Source organism: Triturus cristatus, chromosome 4_2 (genome assembly GCF_964204655.1).
Source record: "Triturus cristatus chromosome 4_2, aTriCri1.1, whole genome shotgun sequence".
Classification (NCBI taxonomy): domain Eukaryota; kingdom Metazoa; phylum Chordata; class Amphibia; order Caudata; family Salamandridae; genus Triturus; species Triturus cristatus.
This window is the reverse complement of record NC_140586.1, coordinates 173636864-173656559: the sequence shown is the minus strand read 5'-3', so window position 1 is coordinate 173656559 and position 19696 is coordinate 173636864. Positions and strand designations below refer to the sequence as shown.

Sequence of the window (19696 nt, the reverse complement as noted above, 5' to 3'; positions counted from 1 at the left end):
GCTTTTGCAATTACAGCAGTCTTGCAACGACACCAGGATGTTAATTCCAGTGCCAAGTGAGAGCCCCTGTGTTTCTTCTTAGTAATCACATCACAGGCAGTTGCCATGTCATTTATGTACTAGTTCATTCTTGACTCCTCAGAAATCAAATGTGTGGCATACATGAACGCAGCTAATTTTCAGCTTGCTACGGTTAAAGCTGCTCCAACAACCTAGGATTATATATACTTAATGGGTGTTTGTGCATAATTAAAGAAGCCACTATCAAAAGATGTTTCCCGTTCTCTGAAGTAGTAATATTGAAGTCGCCTAGTTTACTTTAATAATTTTTATAATTAAAGATTAGGAGTTCCAAATGCTCCATATCTCACGAGGCATGACCTGGGACAGCTAACCTGTTGTAGGGAACAGCCAGATCTTTATTTAATCTTAATTGTTGGCGATTGCTTATTTTTTGTTTTCTGTCGGTTGATCTAAAGATTCCAATTTCTCTGTAGCATACCTGGATGTTTGGTGACACCACTTCACAGCCACATAATTACACTCCACATAATACTATTCCATGCAACCAGTTTCAACTCTACATAATTACACTGTACTCAGCCTATAAATGTACCGTACAAACAACTGTCACACAGCAACAATCCACTTGGATACACTCCAGACCATTTGACTGGGGGTGAGTGCTTGCAATGTTCAACACTCCGTCCATTTCCTTTTCACTACACTCCAGACCATGCCACATAATTCAAATCTGCATAATACCATTTAACACCAGTTTCACATCATACAATTCAGCTCCACACATTTCCATTCCACATCATATAATTCAGCACCAAACCACCATTCAACACAATTGGACCATACCATAAGCATCCATTCCACATCATGGCACAATTAATCTGCACAACTTAACTCCATTTCAAACCACAAAAAACCATTGCACATAATTAATCCACTCTACATGATTCCAGTACTAAATCCACTCTACATGATTCCAGTACTAAATGCCACATTTACTATCCACATCATTCCACTGCACTCCTGCCACGATCCCACTACACAAAGCCACAACTAACCATTCCAAATCCAACCCACATTTTCACTCCACGTATCCACTCGCAACACATGGGTGAAATGCATAGTCTAATTACAATGCCAATAGCCCGTACTCTAAACTAGGAGGCCTGTTGGCTTTCCCTCGGGTAGCGGGAGCATGGGTGCAGTGATTGCAACTGCGCAGACTCTCTACAGCATGGAACCTCTGTTCCAATAACCGAAGTAGCTCTTTGCAGTCTCACATCTGGTTTGGGAGGAGCGAAAAGTGGTGCAAACACGTTTGGGAGTGAGGAAGTGATTGGAAAAGGGGGTCCTGGAGACCACCGCGCCAGTCTGGAGAGGGAGAGGCAGGGACTCTGGAGTGGTGGACCAAGGACTGGAGGGGAAGGGGTGCAAGTAGGCGAGTAACTGAGAACAAGCATTGGCATAGCCAATAGATTTCGCCTTTGTAACCTTGTATTTAGCCATGCAACAGTTGTTGTTGTTGCACCAAGGACACTGTGCCACATAACTAAAACTTATGGTCCCAAAAGAGGCCTATTGGCTATGCCAATGCTTGTTCTTTCATAGTCATGCAGAGGTCGTTCCAGATGTTCAAAGCAACCCCCACACTGCGGGAGGCCATTACTAGAATTGAGCCACGAGTTTTTGCTTAAGTGATGGGCCCTGCTTACACAGCCCTTCTCCCCAACTTTCAACCATGATGTCCTCCCGAACCTCTTCATACATTCTGGTCAGTCTCTGCCCGTGGTGCAGACGTCTCACTTTTGAAACCACATTCAAGGTCAAACGGGGTTGCGTGGACTTTACATTTTAAGTGCAACCATCCTGGGGAATAAACACAAATTCAAATGTGATCACTAGGAGTAATGGAGTTAATTAGAATATTCTTAAAGAGCCCAGTCGCTTTCATGGCAGCCACTCTGAGGCCAAGACGGTGACACAAACACTAGGTCGTTTTACCGGTCTCCCACTTCTCTGGTCCTTCCTGTGTTTCCATGGAAATGGTTCTTTATCAGTACTGGCAAGTCCACGAACATAACAAGAGCGAGTAAAGCTAACGTACTACTGTCTGCTTTTCCTGGCAAGTCCATGTTCACCCAAGAATCACATTAGCATTTGAAAACTGCTTACGTATGTATAACCTCTTCCTGCCAAGTCAACGAAGGAAGTATTTTGAAAGTTACTGTAGTCACCCTGTAAAGACGACGTGCAGGCCCAGAGCTGACTATTGGGAGGGGGGGGGGGGGGAAGAGACCACGTGTGGTGCACGCGCACTGCAAGGAATGTAAGGTATGCAGCTGGCACCCGGCCCTACTGCTGCTTGCTCCCGAGACCCCTAGGCCATGGGAGTTACGCTTAGTGAAGGCGGGACATGCACCCACCTTTGGCCAATTGCAGGCTTTCAATGTTTGAAAGCCACACTCCAAGGCCAATGGAATGTGTGGGAGGTGGCCGACGCACAACTCTTGGAAGCTGGAGTGATTCCAAGAGGCCCTCCTAGTGCAACGCATGCGTCCTGCGCTAGGTGAGACCTTAAAAGGAGTCTGGGCAGCACCATGGCTCGCTTAAGGGTAGTGTGCGCTGTAGAAGCGCAGCTAGAGACCTTGACTAATTGCATTTATATCGAGCACCACTCTGGGTGTTGCAAGCAGGCCTGGTTTGCCTTTGCTTTCTGCTATTTTTATTTTGCTTTTTCAGTTATGAATGCATAAGGAAAGGTATGCAAGTTGAATTCCAAATGAGTGGAGGAGTCCTAGTGGGCCAGAGGACTGAGGTGTCTGGGGAAACTACTGAGGAGAAATTGGGGAGGGGAACTAAGCGAGAGAAGAGCTGTCTCCTAGGACCAGAGGCAGGACAGGCAGGCCATATTAAAGTGTGGGACCCCTTCCGGTTTTCTATTAACAGCCACAGTTGGGTGTGGTCCGGTGCAACATACTTGCCCTCCCGCTCTTCCCTTGTCCGTTCCAACATACTTACCCTCCCGCTCTTCCCTTGTCCGTTCCTTATGATTCACTTTAGATGCTCTGAAACCAGATCAATCATGTCTGTCAATGAGGCGGATACAAAGCGACCAATTAGAAATGCGGCCACATTACAAGGAGCCATCTCTGCATGATGGCATGGCCCTGGCCCTGCCCCCCCCCCCCTCACAAGGGGCTTGATAGGGAGGGAGTGTAGGGGCAAGTGGCAATACGGACGAGAAAGGGAGGGGGGAGCAACAGATGGAGAGGAACTCTGAGGAAGGAGAAATACACAAGGAGGCTAGCTGAAAAATACAGCCTATGGTGCTTTAACAGGAAGGAAAAAGCGAAACCAGCATTTGCAGTGCACTAGGTCTAACATTTACACATGTTTAAGCTATTGGCATTGTAAATGACCATGCATTTTATTTGGGTTAAACAAAAGCTAGATTTTTTTTTTTATGGGTTAAAGGCTGATAGGTCTAATCGTCTGGGTTGGATGGATTCTTCAGATATTGTGTTTGAAGCCTGACTTTCCATTACAGGGTAAACTCATGAGGTTTTTGAAGCAATTCTTTAATGTCGAACAATCCTGATTTTTAGGAGGGGTGACTTGCACAGGCTGGCAATCTCAAGCGTGTTGGCACTGCCACTCCATTTGCCCTTTTACTGCTCCCCTGAATGCAGCACCTCTTTCCATTACTTTGGAAAGACTGACTACTGCCATCACTGTTAGGGGGTTACCTGGTCTCCATTATACCAGCAGCCAACTTTTTATAGATGGTGTGCTGTGGGAAGTCCCTGGCACTGGCCGTTGGTTGCCTTTCTCCACCTCACTACACTAGCTCTCCTCCTGCAGTGGTGCATACTGAATGCTAGAACTGCAGATGACCATCCTTGCGCACCTTTTCATTTCTTGAAGGTTGTTGCCATTAGATGGCTAGGTGAGGGATCGCACTGGCTCAGTCCAAGCTTCCACATCGCCTCCCTACCAGACTCCGTGCATCAGTTAAGTACTAAATGCCTTGATTGCCCATTTTACCCCATTCGAATTCCACTTCACCTTGGTCACTACTTGAGTGCTGTTGGCAATGTTTTGTTGCTGAGAAGGTCCTGTCACTGCCTGTTTTGCGTCTTCCCTTATTCCCCCACCACTTCACCCCGTTGATGCTGCGCAGCTCCTGCTTGCGTTGCGTCCTGTAAACCCTTCATTTGTATGATCTCTCCCTTGCAGATCGCTGGCATTGCCCTCATCGGCCTGGGGATATATGTACAGATAACACTCAACAAGACCATCGTCATCCAGAATGCGTCCTCGTCTGGAGCACCCATCGTCCTCATCATTGTTGGTGCAGTTATCTTCGTGGTGTCATTCTTCGGCTGCTGCGGTGCCTGGAAGGAGAACTACTGCATGGTGACAACGGTGAGCATGTGCAATCTTGTGCAGTTTGTGGTACCGACCTCTTAATCAGCAGCGGCTGCTGACAAAATAAAATGGTACAGCAAACTAGAATTGTATTTTATTTAAATTTTCTTTCCTGCTGCTACTCCAGAAAGGGGAGCACAGAGGCATTCTGTAGATGAAGTCCTGAGCCAGCACAGGCTCCCAGACTCCCACCCAATCCAAACTCTGCTCTCCTGCCGAGAGCGGCATCTGGATTGGTCTGAGCAGCCTCGTTAGGTGCTCACAATGGGACTGGGAGCTTGTGACACATCTCCACCCAGCTGTACAATACAGCTGGGTGGACAACGGCCAGCCAAACCAACATGCGTGCTTTAAGTGCCTTCCACTCCTCCCCAAACCCTTGCTGGTGTTGATTGCCTGGCCCTACCCTACACTTGGCAGCATCGGCTGTCAGTGGAAAATAGCCAACAAAATTGTTTTATTGACTTCTTCCTCATTCTCAGGGGAGCGACACTCCTCCACCATTGCAGAGGAGCTGCTGCCTCAGTCCTAATACAGGCTTAGCCTTTTTATGTTGTGCAGCAATTGCTTTAAAGTCGTGGTCTGGTTTTGCGTTCTTGCTCCAGCATCTCAAAACCTGAAAGTTCAGAACTGCATTTGTGATAATGTCTGTCTTGTGTCCAACCAGTAAATTATTGTGGGCACCCAAGCGCTGATGGCTGGCACCAGATTAGTTATTTTTGCCTAAAAGATGGGCTTGGCCGGTTTGGGACCTGGGGCGCTACGACTACTGTCATAGGTTCCTTGACCCACAGATTAATGTATCTATGCCTTAAAGGCCAAGCGTTTATCTCCATGAACAGTGGAGTGAAGAAGGGAGCTTTGTGTGGGATGACAAAGCTGGCAAGGGTTAGCCAATGCTACGAATAAGAGTGGGGAATGCAGCAGTCGGGCTTGTCATGTGTTCGTCACTACAGACGAATAAACAAATGAAGTGATTTAATGCTGGAGTTACTCTGGATTACTACTTGACCGAATAAGCAGCACCGCCTTAATGTAATGTCGCAGCCCATTGGTGGTTCTCCAGCTGCATTAAGGTATCTGGCTTGCAGTGGGTGGACTAGTTTTTCTTGAGGCAGGGCCGGACTGGCTGTAGCGGGCACCAGGCATTTCCCCAGTGGGCCAGGCTGGTGTTGGGCCCCTGGGGGCTGTTTTTGTTATCAGGGGCCAGCAATATTGGCCGACACCGGCCACAGCAGACAGCTCTGCTGCATAAGAAGGGTAAAGAGGGAGCGGCTCTGATGGTAAACATTAAGGTGCTCCAAAGTTGGAGGCTTACGAGGCAAAACTGCCGCCCCATTTCTGTATCTTTGAATCTTGGGCGGGTAACCTTCAGAGAATCTTTTGACCGCTAGTCTCTTCTGGGTTCGTACAAGGCTAGGGATTGTTTGTGGTGATCGGGGGCCAGAGTTGTGAGCTTTGTAAGTAAGGCAGAGTGCTTTGAATTGTTATGAACTAGCTGGTCGCAATCTTTAAAATCCAAGACAGGTCCATGGAGAGCCTTTGTGGGGCCCCTCTCTGGTTTAGCAATGGCTAGGGTGTGCGCTCAATCTGCTAACCCAGAACTTCTACCTCAAGGCTGAGAAATTAATATTCAAGCTCTGCCGTTCTTTCACCAGCACTTGGAGGGGAAAAAACTGGCTGATTGCGTCTTTTGTCATGCCTAAATTCTATGTATGGGGATTTGAATCTGATGCAGTATTCTATTAAAATGTCTCCCTTTGCAGTTTGCCGTTATACTAACTCTAATCTTCCTGGTGGAGATCGCTGCTGCCATCGCTGGATACATCTTCAAGGATAAGGTGAGAAAGGGTGGTGGGTTTGCACTCTGGTATGGGGCAAGAAGTAGCCCTGCTGTAGCTGAACTGCTTTACAGTACAGTGAGCCTGAACTGTGAAGGCGTTGAGCCAGGATTGTAAGATGGTGTCCAATGTTCTAGCAGCATTGTTTGGTGCTGGGTAAATTGCATTTGTAAAGACTAATGCTGTTGTATTTTAATGGGCCCTTGATTTCTGTCTTGTGCTGTAGTTTATATTGCAATGATTGCTTCATCTGTGGTCGAGCTGAATCTTCTAGGACCTGCTAGATGTCTCGTGGTGCAGTGCTGCACTGCGCCTCCCTACAATTTCTTTAAGGAGAACTGGCAACAGCCTATCAGACTGCAGGACAGTACTCGCAGTCCTCTGGCGTTTACTAGTCTGTGCTCCTTGACCTTGTGCGACATTGGCCACACAGGGTCAAGAGTAACACCCTAACCCAGCACACTTCTTCTTAAATTGTCCTTCAGTGTGTTTAGTCTTCTGCGATGCTTTAAAATGGGCCTCTTTGAGGTTTAACCATAGACCCCCAAAGTGCATCTGATTTTATTTCTGTCGGCAGATACGACATGTCGCGATCATGGAAGATGTATGTTCAGATGCTAGATGAGTAATTTGTCTTGTTCTCTTTTCCACCCCCCCACCCAACCTATCGTGCTGCAGTTTATAGCTGTTGTTGATGATGGCTTCCGTGACGGCATGGAACACTACAGCAGCAACAATGACACGCGGCTCGCAATGGACATACTCCAGCAAGATGTGAGTGGTAATGCATCCTATGTAACCGCACGCCTCTAGCCCTTCCGTTTGGGATTGGGCAGTGTGTGCCAGACTTGAGGTATATGTGGTTTACATGAATTTGGTAATGCTTAGATGGTGTATTAGAATTTGTTTAAAAAATAAAGGCCTAGGCCACTTTTGGCTCAGGCTGGCTGCGCCTGTCATCCATTTGCCAACTGTGCCCAGTTTTGAGTTGCGCTCTGCCCTAGTAGTTGTGTAAGCCTGGTGGGATGTGGCAGAAAAGCCAAATAATTCTTCGCTTTTGTATAAAGACCAACACGTCTGTGCTGCAGGGCAGAGTGGCAGTCAGTTGCTGACAACAGCAGATGGTCTGGTGGCCCACAAGCCAATTCTGGGTGCACCCTCGGTGGCCCAGACCTGCCCATTCTGCAGGGGGGGGGGGGGGGGGGGGAAATCAACCTGTCTGCCTTCAGGTCTCCACCCTTTTGATTTTGTATTTGCTTTTGGGTTGTCTTAGCCTTGGGAGTTGCAGTAGCTCTGAACTGGCGCTGTTAAGAACTTTGCACCTCTAGCAACATGTAGTGGATCCGTGTAGGTCTGAATTTGTTCCTTGTAAATATGTGAACACAGCGGTTCCATTAAAAAAAAGGGAGTAAGAAGTTAAAACCTTAGCCGGGAGGCAACCCCTCGCCATTGCTAAAGGGTATTCCGCACTTTAAGTAGAAAATTAAAGTGGCCTATGCCAAGAAAGTGACTTGTAGTTAAACACTAAGGATTATTTAATAGTGAGACCAGTACTATTTAGTTTCAGTCAATTATTAGAAGATTGCCTGCATGTGAATCGTTTATTCGGTTAATCCACAGATTAAAGTTTCTTGGGAACTACAGCAGTACAAGGTGTGCATTGGGACTGTCTACTAGAGTGGTGCAAAGCTTCTGACTAAGTTGGGAGAGGGGAGAAGTTTGTACAGTACACTATGCTTCGGAGTGGAGTTTGTATTTGTTTGGAGAGAGGGGGGAAGTATGTCCAAGACTCTGCTCTTGGAAGTGGAAGGCTGCAAGGATTAAGCCTGTCACAAACACAGGGTTGTGCAGGGTGTATGTTAGTGGGTGAGAGGTGACATCCGTTTAGTAAGTGAGGTCTCTGAATCCTGGAGAGGAGGCATGCTGGTGAAATATTGCTTTTTAAGTGGGTTGGTTCTGGTGGCAGGATGCCTCATTTGTGGGGTAGGATATTGGATATGTGCTTGTTACTTTGAAGTGACGCTTACTGTGCAATTAAGTTATCTCCCTCTGTTTCCTGTGTGTCAGTTCAAATGCTGTGGAGCCAATATGACCAGCGACTGGCAAAAATATGAACCGTTCAAAAACGGGAGCGTGCCGGATTCCTGCTGTATTAAAGAAACTAAAACTTGTGGGGCGAATCCAAAGACATCGGATTTATTTTCAAAAGTGAGTATCTGCCTTGGAGAAACTTATGCTATATGCAGTGAGTTCATGAGGTTCTATGCCCCCAGAACTTCACGCCATCTGAATGTGTTGTAATGCTGTGGGGTGGGAGGGTGTCCCCTGCAACATGGCCTCCTTTGAGAATAACCATTGAAATTAACGGTTTGTGGCTGCTCTGAGCCAGGATTGAGACGTGTCCATGATTCTGTATCTGAGTGCAGACATGCCTGGTCTCGGACAGAGTCCCGATCAGAGCATGCAAGGCCACAGGGAAGACATTTGGGGACCTCTTGGGGCACTGCAGGGACCTGGAAACTACCCTTGTGAGACGCAGAGGACCATTCCATCGCCACCCTCTGCATGTAGGAAGATGGTATGATCTGCAGATGCCCTGCAGGCCAGGGAGGAGGTTGTAGAAATGTATATCCTTTGCGGTTATTTGTTCATTGTCAACTGTAGTTATGCAGCCTTTACTATCCCTGAGGAGGCGTTGAAGCATAATGCTGCAAATGGCACTCAATGCTGGAACCACAGGTTTAGAATGGAATGGGCAGTAGAATTCGTCAAATATGCTTCCTTTTTCCTTGTGGTCTACCTGTGGTAGTTTTAAGCTTGTGCTCTTAATCTCGTTTATTTACTGTAGTGGTATTCAAAGATTAATCGAAGTGGATTGGTAACGGGGAGATGCGAGTGGTGATGTGGGCACCTGTTGTGTGAAGTGAGTACAAGGGCCAACTGGCATAGACTAGCAGGTTGCCAAGAGGCCCAGAGACCTTGAAGCCACTTGCAAGAACCAAGTGAGCGAGCCATCGAACAGCACATCTGTGTTAGAGGCTTGAATGTTGCCTGAGAAGCCCATGGATTTCATCAAAGTGTGCCTTCAAAAGCGCCATGCTAATGCCAACTGCTCTGCCCAAGCAGTCTGTAGTGTCCACTCTAGATAAACTAGTTCACAGCATCCTGAACATATTGTATAGTTTGAGGAATGTTGGGCCAATTTGGCTCCAACTTCCAGCAAGATTGCATCAGCTTGCCCCATATAGAGCATGGGTATATCTCCCCAGCTGACGCTGACTGACCAGAGGCCTAGGCTGGTCAAGGAAAATGTGCTTTCTAAAAGTGTCTCGTTTTATGTAATTAATCCTACACCCCTCCTCCTGATAGGGGGTGGAGGAAGGCAATTGGGGTGGGGGGGTGAAATCTCCACCCACTTAATGGATATCCAGAAACTGCCCTAACAATTCTACTTCACTGGCCCTTTCCAGTCACCTGGCTGTGCTAGCATTACTACTTGGAATGCTGAGCATTTTTGTCCGACAGCCTGACTCACTTCTCGAGGCCAGCACACAGCAGATGTAGAAGCACTTGAAGGCCCTTGGTGATCGATTACAAAGTGTCAGTATTTGTGTGACGCTGCAGAAAAACAATCACTGCTGGCTTTCTGTGGCACCCTTCATGGGCATTGACCCTCCTGCGGTATATGAATCTCCAGCCCTTCTGTGACCAGAGGCAAGAAATCTTGGCCTTTGGGACGAGGACATGGAATCAAGAGTCCTTGACATTTTGTCTTGGTTGGCTATAGGCGCAACATGTTCCAGTAACTTAAGCCAGACTCAAAGCGGTCTTCATGGCAGCCATGTGAACTATCAAAGAGCTCTAAGCAGATGTTCAAAAGTAGAGGGAACTGCTATATCGACATGCTGGAGTAATGAGCTGCACATCGAGCCTTTGCTTCCATCTCGCTCATCAAGCGCCATCATGAGTTGAACCCTTCTAGGTGGGCGCACTGTACATCTCCAATGGCGGATTGTAAGACCTCTGCAGATCACAGCAGTCCGTCACCTGGCTAGTGTCACGGTTTATGTGCACCTAGCATTCTGCTAAGAAAGCCAATTGATATCCGTGTTGAGATTAGACCAATATTCAGCCAGTGAGGTACTCCCATGCTCTACCTTATCACTAGGGAATAAGCTCAAATGCTCACTGAATCCTGGTTTGCCCAACTCAATTAAAGAGGAAATTACCTGTTCGAGGCATATGAGCTGCAGATCACACACTGAGGATAAGATCGCCATCTGGTGTTGGGCTCGGATGATTGCAGGTTGTTGTTGTCTTCGGAAGAAGCCTTTGGTCACGAGGTTGGTGACTCCTCCCCTGGACAACAGTGCGCATGGGCATCCACTCCATCGTCAGATTGTTTTTTTCCGCCATTGGGTTCGGATGAACTTTTTTCCGCTCCAGCAGAAAACTTCTAGCAATCATTTTAAATACTTAATCTTCATTCCATCGACGTCGAACTCAACTCGGACCGGTTCCGCAAGCGGCTGATGGACAGGACACCCTTCAAAAAATGCCCCCAGTGTGGAGCGAAGTTCCCCCACAGTGACCACCAGGAGGTTTGTAACCTCTGCCTGTCGCCGGAACACAACGAGTCCACCTGTCCAGCTTGTTCCGCTTTCCGTTCGAAGAAGACCCTCCGGGACCGAAGAGCTCGACGCCATATTATGGCCAAACCAGCACCAGAACCGGAGGACATCTTTGCTCAAGATGTTCCCGAAGACGACACCGAAGATCTCGATCGTGTCCGAGGCCGACGATTCAGATGACCTCATCACTCCAGGGCAGCGTGTGTGTACCACCCCCCCTACCCCTGCCCCATCCAAAAAAGCATTGGTCAAGACTCCGCCAGCTGGGCCCAGTCGCGACCGGAAATCCTCTTCAGAAGCCCCGCCCTCGGGCCCGGCTCCGAAGACATCTAAGCCTGTGGGTGGCTCGGGCTCGAGCAAACCTCACCTGATTGTGCCTTTAACACCCTCGGCACCCAAACACCCACTGTCGGCACCGAAACAGGCTCCAAGACCGAAATCTCCTTCGGCACAGAAACGTTCCTCGGCACCGAAGTCTCCACCGGCACCGAAACGTTCTTCAACATCGATGCCTGAAAGTCCATCGGCACCGAAAACTCAGTCGGCACCGAAAACTCAGTCGGCACCGAAAACTGCGTCCCCACCGAAAAAAGCTCATAAAGACCCGAAGCGGACACCGCAGCCATCACCTTCGGAGCCAGATGAACTTTTTCAACCAGATCCTACTCAAAAGCGGATCTACATCAATCCTAACACGGGACATGTGACTGCCATCCCATATAAAAAGCGGAAGCTGGACACTACACCTCCCCCAGCTCCCATACGGAAAAAGGACTGTGCTACTTCACCACTTCGTCCTTCCTCTCCTGCTTTACCTCCTAACCCGTCCCCCCCCTCCTCCTGATTCTCCTTTACCTTTACCTTTACCATCTCCCTATCATTCACCTCCTCCACAGGATGATAATGATGACTTAGGGGGAGGGGCGGACCCTGATTTATTTAATGATCCTGTTGATCCAAACGACCCTTTTACGTTCCCAGACCCAGCACCCATGGATGACTGGTCTTATCCTATACCTGACATGCCTGACCCCACTACCTACCCCCTCCAAGCCCTCCCCTCCTGATGACCACCTAGGGTTCGGCCAACTTATAAATAGGGCAGCAACATTCCACGGCGTCACAATGCACACAGACGCCCTTGAAGAGGACTTTCTCCTTGATACCTTTGAGCAGTCACAAAAGACTGTTCACATACTGCCCATGATCAAAGGGGTTATAAAGCATGCTACTGAAGTCTTTAAGGACCCTGTTCGAGCTAGGGTTCTCAACCCACGCATCGAAAAAAAAGTACCGACCAGCCCCGCAAGACCCTGCATACATTAAGGCCCAGCTCCCTTTAGACTCCTTAGTCGTATCAAATGCCAGGAAGCGCGCTAACTCACAGACAACTGGAGAAACGCCTCCCCCAGACAAAGAGTCTAAGCTTTTAGAAGCCTCAGGCAAACGGGTCGCCGCGCAGGCGGCTATCCATTGGCGTATTGCGAATACCCAGGCCCTGTTAGCCAGGTATGATAGAGCGCATTATGACCAACTTGAGGACCTTATGCAACATCTGCCTGAACCCTTTAAGTCCCAGGCCTCTGACCTCATCCAAGAAGGCAAATTAATATCTAATGCCTCCATTAAATGCGCCTTAGATGCAGCAGACACTGCTTCTAGAGCGGTCAATACTAGCGTCTTACTCAGACGACATGCCTGGCTCCATATTTCCGGTTTTAAACCGGAGGTTCAAACCGCAATTCTAGCTCAACCTTTCAACCAAGAGCAGCTATTTGGCCCTGCAGTGGATACTGCATTAGAAAAAATGAAAAAGGATAATGAAACTGCCAAGTCTATGGGAGCACTGCAGTCTCCTCAAAACCGGGGTTCCTTTCGTCGCTCCTTTTATAGAGGAGGCTCCAAAAACACATCAACTGAGACCACGTCCACCTTTAAAAATTCTGGACAAACATCCCCTAACAGAGGTTATTTCCGGGGAGGTTATAGGGGAAACAATAACAAAGGTCGAGGGCGGGGCAACAACACCCGCACCTCACCAGCCACCAGCCACCAAACAGTGACTTGCCACCACTCCCCCAGACCATTCCACTCCGGTCGGGGGGCGACTCCAACAATTCCTACCTGTCTGGACTTCCATCACCACAGACAGGTGGGTAAGACAAATTATCCAGTCTGGCTACTGCCTCGACTCGTACAATCCCCCCCAAACATACCGCCCAAACAACGTCCAATGTCCTCGCATCATCTCTCTCTCCTCAAACAAGAAGTTCAATCCCTGTTACAAAAACATGCGATAGAACCAGTCCCCCTTCAACATCAGGGAAAAGGGGTATATTCTCTATACTTCCTCATTCCCAAAAAGGACAAAACACTAAGGCCCATACTGGATCTCAGACTACTAAACCAGTATATACATTCGGATCATTTTCATATGACCACTCTCCAACAAGTCCTCCCACTTTTACAACAGGGAGACTTCCTCGCCACATTGGACCTCAAGGACGCATACTTTCACATCCCTATGCATCCCGCTCACAGAAAATATCTACGATTTGTGGTAGATGGGCAACACTATCAATTTACAGTTCTCCCATTCGGAGTAACAACGGCACCCAGAGTGTTCACCAAGTGCCTAGCAGTCGTGGCAGCGCATCTCAGAAGACAACAGATCCATGTCTTCCCCTATCTGGACGATTGGCTCATAAAAGCCAATACATACCAAAAATGCGTTCTCCACACTCATCGCACGATTCAAACTCTCCACGATTTGGGATTCACTATCAACTACCCCAAATCCCACCTACAACCTTCCCACTTACATCAGTATCTAGGAGCAACCATAGATACATCCAAAGCCATTGCCTATCCCAGCACTGCCAGGATAGCCAGTATACAAAATCTCATCTCTCAATTTCAAACTCATCCATCTCTTCCAGCAAGAGTGTTCATGCAGCTCCTAGGCATGATGGCGTCGTGCATCTCCATAGTCCCACACGCACGACTTCAAATGCGTCCCTTACAGGAATGCTTAGCACAACAGTGGAACCAAGCTCACGGACAACTTACCGATCTGGTGTTGGTGGACAGTCGCTCACTTCGCTCACTGAAATGGTGGAACACCATCAACCTGTCCAAAGGGAGACCGTTCTTAGAGCCTCTTCCACAAGTTGTGCTAACTACAGACGCATCTCTCACGGGGTGGGGAGCCCACCTTCACCATACCACTCAGGGCAGATGGACCAGTCAACAAAAACTGCTCCACATCAACCACCTGGAACTCTTAGCAGTGTTCCTAGCACTAAAATCCTTTCAAATTCACCTAAAGAACAAAACTGTCCTCATACGCACAGACAACATGACGACAATGTATTATATACAGAAACCAGGAGGGACACACTCTCTCCAACTGTCCCAACTGGCACAGCAAATCTGGAGATGGGCAATTCCCCAAAACATCTACCTGTTAGCAGAACATCTCCCAGGGATCCACAATCAAGTGGCCGACCTCCTAAGTCGCCACACACAACAGATCCACGAATGGGAACTACACCCCAAGGTTCTACTCCCCTTCTTCCAAAAGTGGGGACAACCAGACATAGACCTGTTCGCCACTCCCGAAAACACAAAATGCCCAACCTTCGCCGCCAGGTTTCCACACCCAGTCGAAGGGCAATGCCCTATGGATGAACTGGTCAGGCAGATTTGCGTACGCCTTTCCGCCTCTCCCACTAGTTCCATTTGTGGTACGCAAACTGAAACAACAGTCACTAACACTAATAGCTCCCACTTGGGCACGTCAACCGTGGTTCACCACACTTCTGGAACTATCTTTAGTTCCACATCAAAAGCTACGCCTCTCCCCGGATCTGTTAACCCAGAACCATGGAGAAATCAGACACCCAGATCCTCAAACACTGAACCTAGCGATCTGGCTCCTGAGGTCCTAGAGTTCGGTTACCTCAATCTCCCTCCAGACTGTATGAATATCATAAAAGAAGCCAGACGCCCTACTACTAGAGCGTGTTATGCCGCTAAATGGAAACGATTTGCCATCTACTGCGCTAATAATAACATACATCCATTGGATGCTTCCATCCAGAACATCATTTGCTATCTACTACACTTGCAAAGATGCAATCTAGCGTATTCCTCTATACGTTTACACCTAGCAGCCTTGGCAGCCTACTTGCAAAATAGGCAACACCTGTCCCTTTTTAAGGTACCAGCCATCAAAGTGTTTATGGAAGGTCTCAAAAGAATCCTTCCCCCAAGATTGCCACCTGCACCAGTGTGGAATCTCAATGTGGTTCTAACAAGACTCATGGGTCCCCCATTTGAACCTATGCACAAATGTGAATTGCAATTCCTAACATGGAAGGTAGCTTTCCTTATCGCAATCACTTCCCTGCGCAGAGTAAGTGAAATACAAGCCCTTACACTTGAGGAACCTTTCTTACAACTACACCGTAACAAAGTGGTTCTTAGGACAAACCCTAAATTTCTTCCAAAAGTGATTTCCCCTTTCCACCTTAACCAATCAGTAGAACTACCGGTCTTTTTCCCAAATCCAGACTCGGTAGCTGAAAGGGCCCTACATACCTTAGATGTCAAAAGAGCCTTGCTTTATTACATCGACAGGACAAAACCTTTTCGAAAGACAAAACAACTCTTTGTTGCTTTCGCGCCACCACACAAAGGCAACCCGATCTCCAAATCGGGAATAGCCCGGTTGATAGTTAAATGCATCCAAATATGCTACCTCAAGGCTAAACGTACACTTACAGTTCTCCCTAGGGCGCACTCCACGCGTAAAATAGGGGCTTCTATGGCCTTCTTAGGCAATATTCCCATAGAAGACATTTGCAAGGCAGCCACATGGTCTACCACGCATACCTTCACTAAACACTATTGTGTTGACGTGCAGGCCAAACAACAGGCCTCCGTGGGCCAGGCTGTCCTAAACTTTATTTCAAGCTGCTGCAACGGATACAGGCGACCACCGCTAAGGGGAGCACTGCTGTATAATCTATCCTCAGTGTGTGATCTGCAGCTCATATGCCTCGAACGGAATATGCTACTTACCAGTATGCATCTGTTCTTGGCATGTAGAGCTGCAGAGTCACACACGCCCGCCCGCCTCCCCGGGACCTGTATCTGTTCCAGCATCCGTCTTACTTAGACATTACACATGGACATCCTTTCTTTCTTTTCTATATACTCCATCTTTTCCCATCATGGCGAAAAACAATCTGACGATGGAGTGGATGCCCATGCGCACTGTTGTCCAGGGGAGGAGTCACCAACCTCGTGACCAAAGGCTTCTTCCGAAGACAACAACAACCTGCAATCATCCGAGCCCAACACCAGATGGCGATCTTATCCTCAGTGTGTGACTCTGCAGCTCTACATGCCAAGAACAGATGCATACTGGTAAGTAGCATATTCCTTTCATAATCTGGTCCATGATTTTTTTTTAATGCACCTTTTTCTCACTGCTCCTGAAGCAGATGTAGTTCCTAAGACTAAGGTCGTAGTATAGAGACCATCTTCTCGAGTTTGCCTGTATAGTTATCTTGTATGTAATGTCTAGCAAGCCCCTCCACTGCAGCCTGCAAATGTGAAACTCTTGATCGCCCACACTTTTTTGTGTATATAAATATATATTTCTCATAGAAGTGCGCAGAAATCAAACAATGTTCAAATTCTCTTACATATACATAGTGATATTGAATTCTTATTAGCAAAGTGTTCTCCATTCTTGCTCTTGGCTGTTTGTGAATGAGGGACTATTACATCTGAAAACCCTGCCCCCCCCCCCCCCCCCCCCCTCCTCCCCATGGAATTCCTCGACTCGTAAGGGATTTGTATACGGAGATTTTTCTGCTGTATGATTACTTTAAAAAAAATACTTTAGCCGAGACTCCCCGTTCAAGCCAAACATTTTGACTTGGCCAGTGATTCGTCTTTGTAGTGGCAGAGATGTAATGTGTGTTTAGGGGTCTCTGCCTCTACATTTTTTTGGGGGGGTTACTTTTTTGTATCCCTTTCTTGCGAAGTTCCAAACCCCACTTTCAATTTATTTTTTGTTAAATTATTTTGAAGGTCTATTTGGCAGAAATTATTTTAAAAGCAAAAAAATAATTAAATGTATAGTATATTCAGAGGGCATTTCTTTTAAAGTCTTTTATCCCCTATGAGGCCATCTTGAACTGTGGGCATAGTATACAAATTAACAGGCTCGCTGCACACATCTATCCTCCAGCATCTGTGTAGAAAGCAAGTATTCCTACTTGCCACAAAGTATGCCAGGAGTGCAAGCACTCCGAGATGTTCCCTGTATTCTACAGTGACTAGCTTTGACAATAGCCTTTATTTCAAAAATACTTTTGAATTTTCATGTAAATCTAGTTTGGTCTTCCAGCATTTTTGTCAATCTTTTCTCCTTGAAATCTCTTGCTTTACTTTTCGAGAGCTCTCTACTAGTTTGGCAAAACCAGATTTATTAGAAAGACTAAAGACCTGATTAAGAGTGAAGTCTGGGTACTGTCGCAATTGAGTACCCTGCCCACCAAACCCCCTCACCCACAACAACAAATGAGCGAGATGGAAGCAAAGGCTGGATGTGCAGCCTATTATTCCAGCATGTCGATATAGCAGTTCCCTCTACTTTTGAACATCTGCTTAAAGCTCTTTGATAGTTCACATGGCTGCCATGAAGACCGCTTTGGGTCTGGTTTCTGGAACATGTTGCTCCTATAGCCAACCGAGACCATGTCAAATGTCCCCCCTGTTCGCTCGCTCAGCAACTCCTTGGGCGGCCCAGCTGAGTAGGAGCCATAAGTAGCGGTACTGCACCATCCTTCCTATTTAAGGTGAATGGTGTAATGTCTTTACCTGTCCACCCCCCACCAGGAAGAACTTGGTGATGAGGGACAGGAAAAAACCAACAAGACATGCATACTGTAAGTAAGTTCCCAAAATGTAGGGAGGCTATGTTTAAAAACTCCCACTTAAGGAATTTGTTTCTGAAACCGTTTGATGGCCAGTATTCATGGGTGATGGTACCGCCCATCAGACCATACCTACATTGACCGGGACTGCATGACTGTGGCTGGCAGTCGTCCCATATTGACAAGAACCACAGACCCTTTAAATTTGGTTGATGGAGGTTATAATCCTCTACCATCCTGATGGACTAAACTCTGTTCACCAAACTCTAAATTTGATCTAAATCTCCTACAATGATGCTGCATGTACTAACTTGGTGGCCTACAAGCAGCCTATTGACAGATTAGCCATATCACACACACGCCTTGCTATTGAGGGGCCTGCCAAGCATTCTGAATAGGTCTCGTGGCCACTGTACAAGATCAAGGCAGTTGCAGCTGTTTTCAGGGGCATTTTTCCTGCGCACAATGCAAAGCAGGTACTTGTAGATCAGGATGAAACTTTGCAAACCCTACTGCTTGGATTCTAACCAGACACAAGTTGGTTAAAGTCTCTGTTTAACTTAAAGCTTATGAAGTTCCCTTAGTTACTAAGTGGTCTTTTTGGTTCTCCATGGCTGTAGTATCATATTCACAATCGTCCACTGCCGTAACCAAGGAGCAAGGCGTAGGTTTCCTGTAATATACACAGCACTGTCCTTGTGTTTTTAGTTTTTTATAGCTCCGTTCACGCATTGACAATTCAAGACTTTCAGCCATGCTTTCCGGTTTTTTTTCATGTCTTATTGAGCAACTTTGTGAAGATTTCTGTTTAAGACGTTGGTCCCCTGTCGATGGATTGCAATTTAGTGTCCAAGCTGAATGAAGAGGCCATTATGGAGAACTAGGATTACTAGTAACTACTATTTCCTTACCGGGCCTGAATGGTCTGCAGCACCACCAGGAAGTGCAACACCGTCCCCGCTGCATCCTAGGATTCTGGAGCATCCTTTTTGCGATCTTGCTTGCAGAGCAGCAGTCTGAGGGACCTATTCCCCTTTTCTTTTAAATATACATAGTTATGTTTAAGTCTTCCTAAAAGTTTCTCCCTTCATGCTAGTGGCAGTTTTGTGTAGGAGTGCTAGCATTGTATAAGACTATTGTCACTCTTAAAAGTACACAGACTTCCATATGACCTTGCTTCTCATAGGCATTGTATACTGAGTTGTGTTTTTTGGTGGGTGGGGATGTTCACTGCTGCAGGATGTCTTTTAAGTGCTTTAGGTGGGACTTGCAGTGCAAGCCCACCATTTGGCTGTGCCAGTGACTGTTCTTTAAAGTGGCAGAGCTGTAATGCTGGTTTAGGGGTTTCAGCCTAGTACGCTGGATTTTACACTCCACCCCTATTTGCAGGAGAAAAAGCACAATTAAACTTTTAATGTTTGGAGACTACTTGCATGTTGCCTTAAAGTGAGCCGAGATAGGGGGTGTTTTTTTTGGTGGGGGGAAAGGAAAGTAGAAGTGTGCCCAAATCCCGCACATAGGCTGAAGATTCCTTAAGAGCTTTTGAATTTGATGGCCATGCCTATGAACAGGGAAATGGGATAGATCTGTGTCACTTTCTCTATAGTGGCTTTGTCATGTTTGAAAAGGCTTATTTTTATTTTTTTTGTCCTCAGGGCTGTGTGGTGGCAATAAAGGACTGGCTTGAGAAAAACCTGAAGGTGATTGCTGGCGTGGCCATCGGCATAGCAGCCTTTGAGGTAAAGTGGGACTTGGCAGAGCAATGGGCAGTACTTACAAAGTGGGGAGTTGAGGGTGGGATGTCGGGTGGATGAGTGGTTCA

General features: G+C 47.2%; 1 protein-coding gene across 2 annotated transcripts in view; it reads left to right on the top strand.

Annotated features, from left to right (window-relative positions):
- The window catches only part of CD63 (CD63 molecule), a 56916-nt gene that overhangs the window by 33697 nt on the left and 3523 nt on the right, over nt 1–19696 (top strand). Inside the window, exons 3-7 of one of the 2 annotated variants that reach the window (XR_014960560.1) lie at nt 4258–4446; nt 6216–6290; nt 6969–7064; nt 8358–8661; nt 8800–12238. Coding sequence is in view for 1 of the 2 variants with exons in the window: in XM_085600999.1 (XP_085457125.1) it covers nt 4258–4446; nt 6216–6290; nt 6969–7064; nt 8358–8498; nt 19530–19613 (585 nt within the window). In the remaining variant the exon portion in view is untranslated. Of the gene's footprint in view, nt 1–4257; nt 4447–6215; nt 6291–6968; nt 7065–8357; nt 8662–8799; nt 12239–19529; nt 19614–19696 lie in introns of those variants that run through there. The other variant, XM_085600999.1, reaches the window with a different exon arrangement.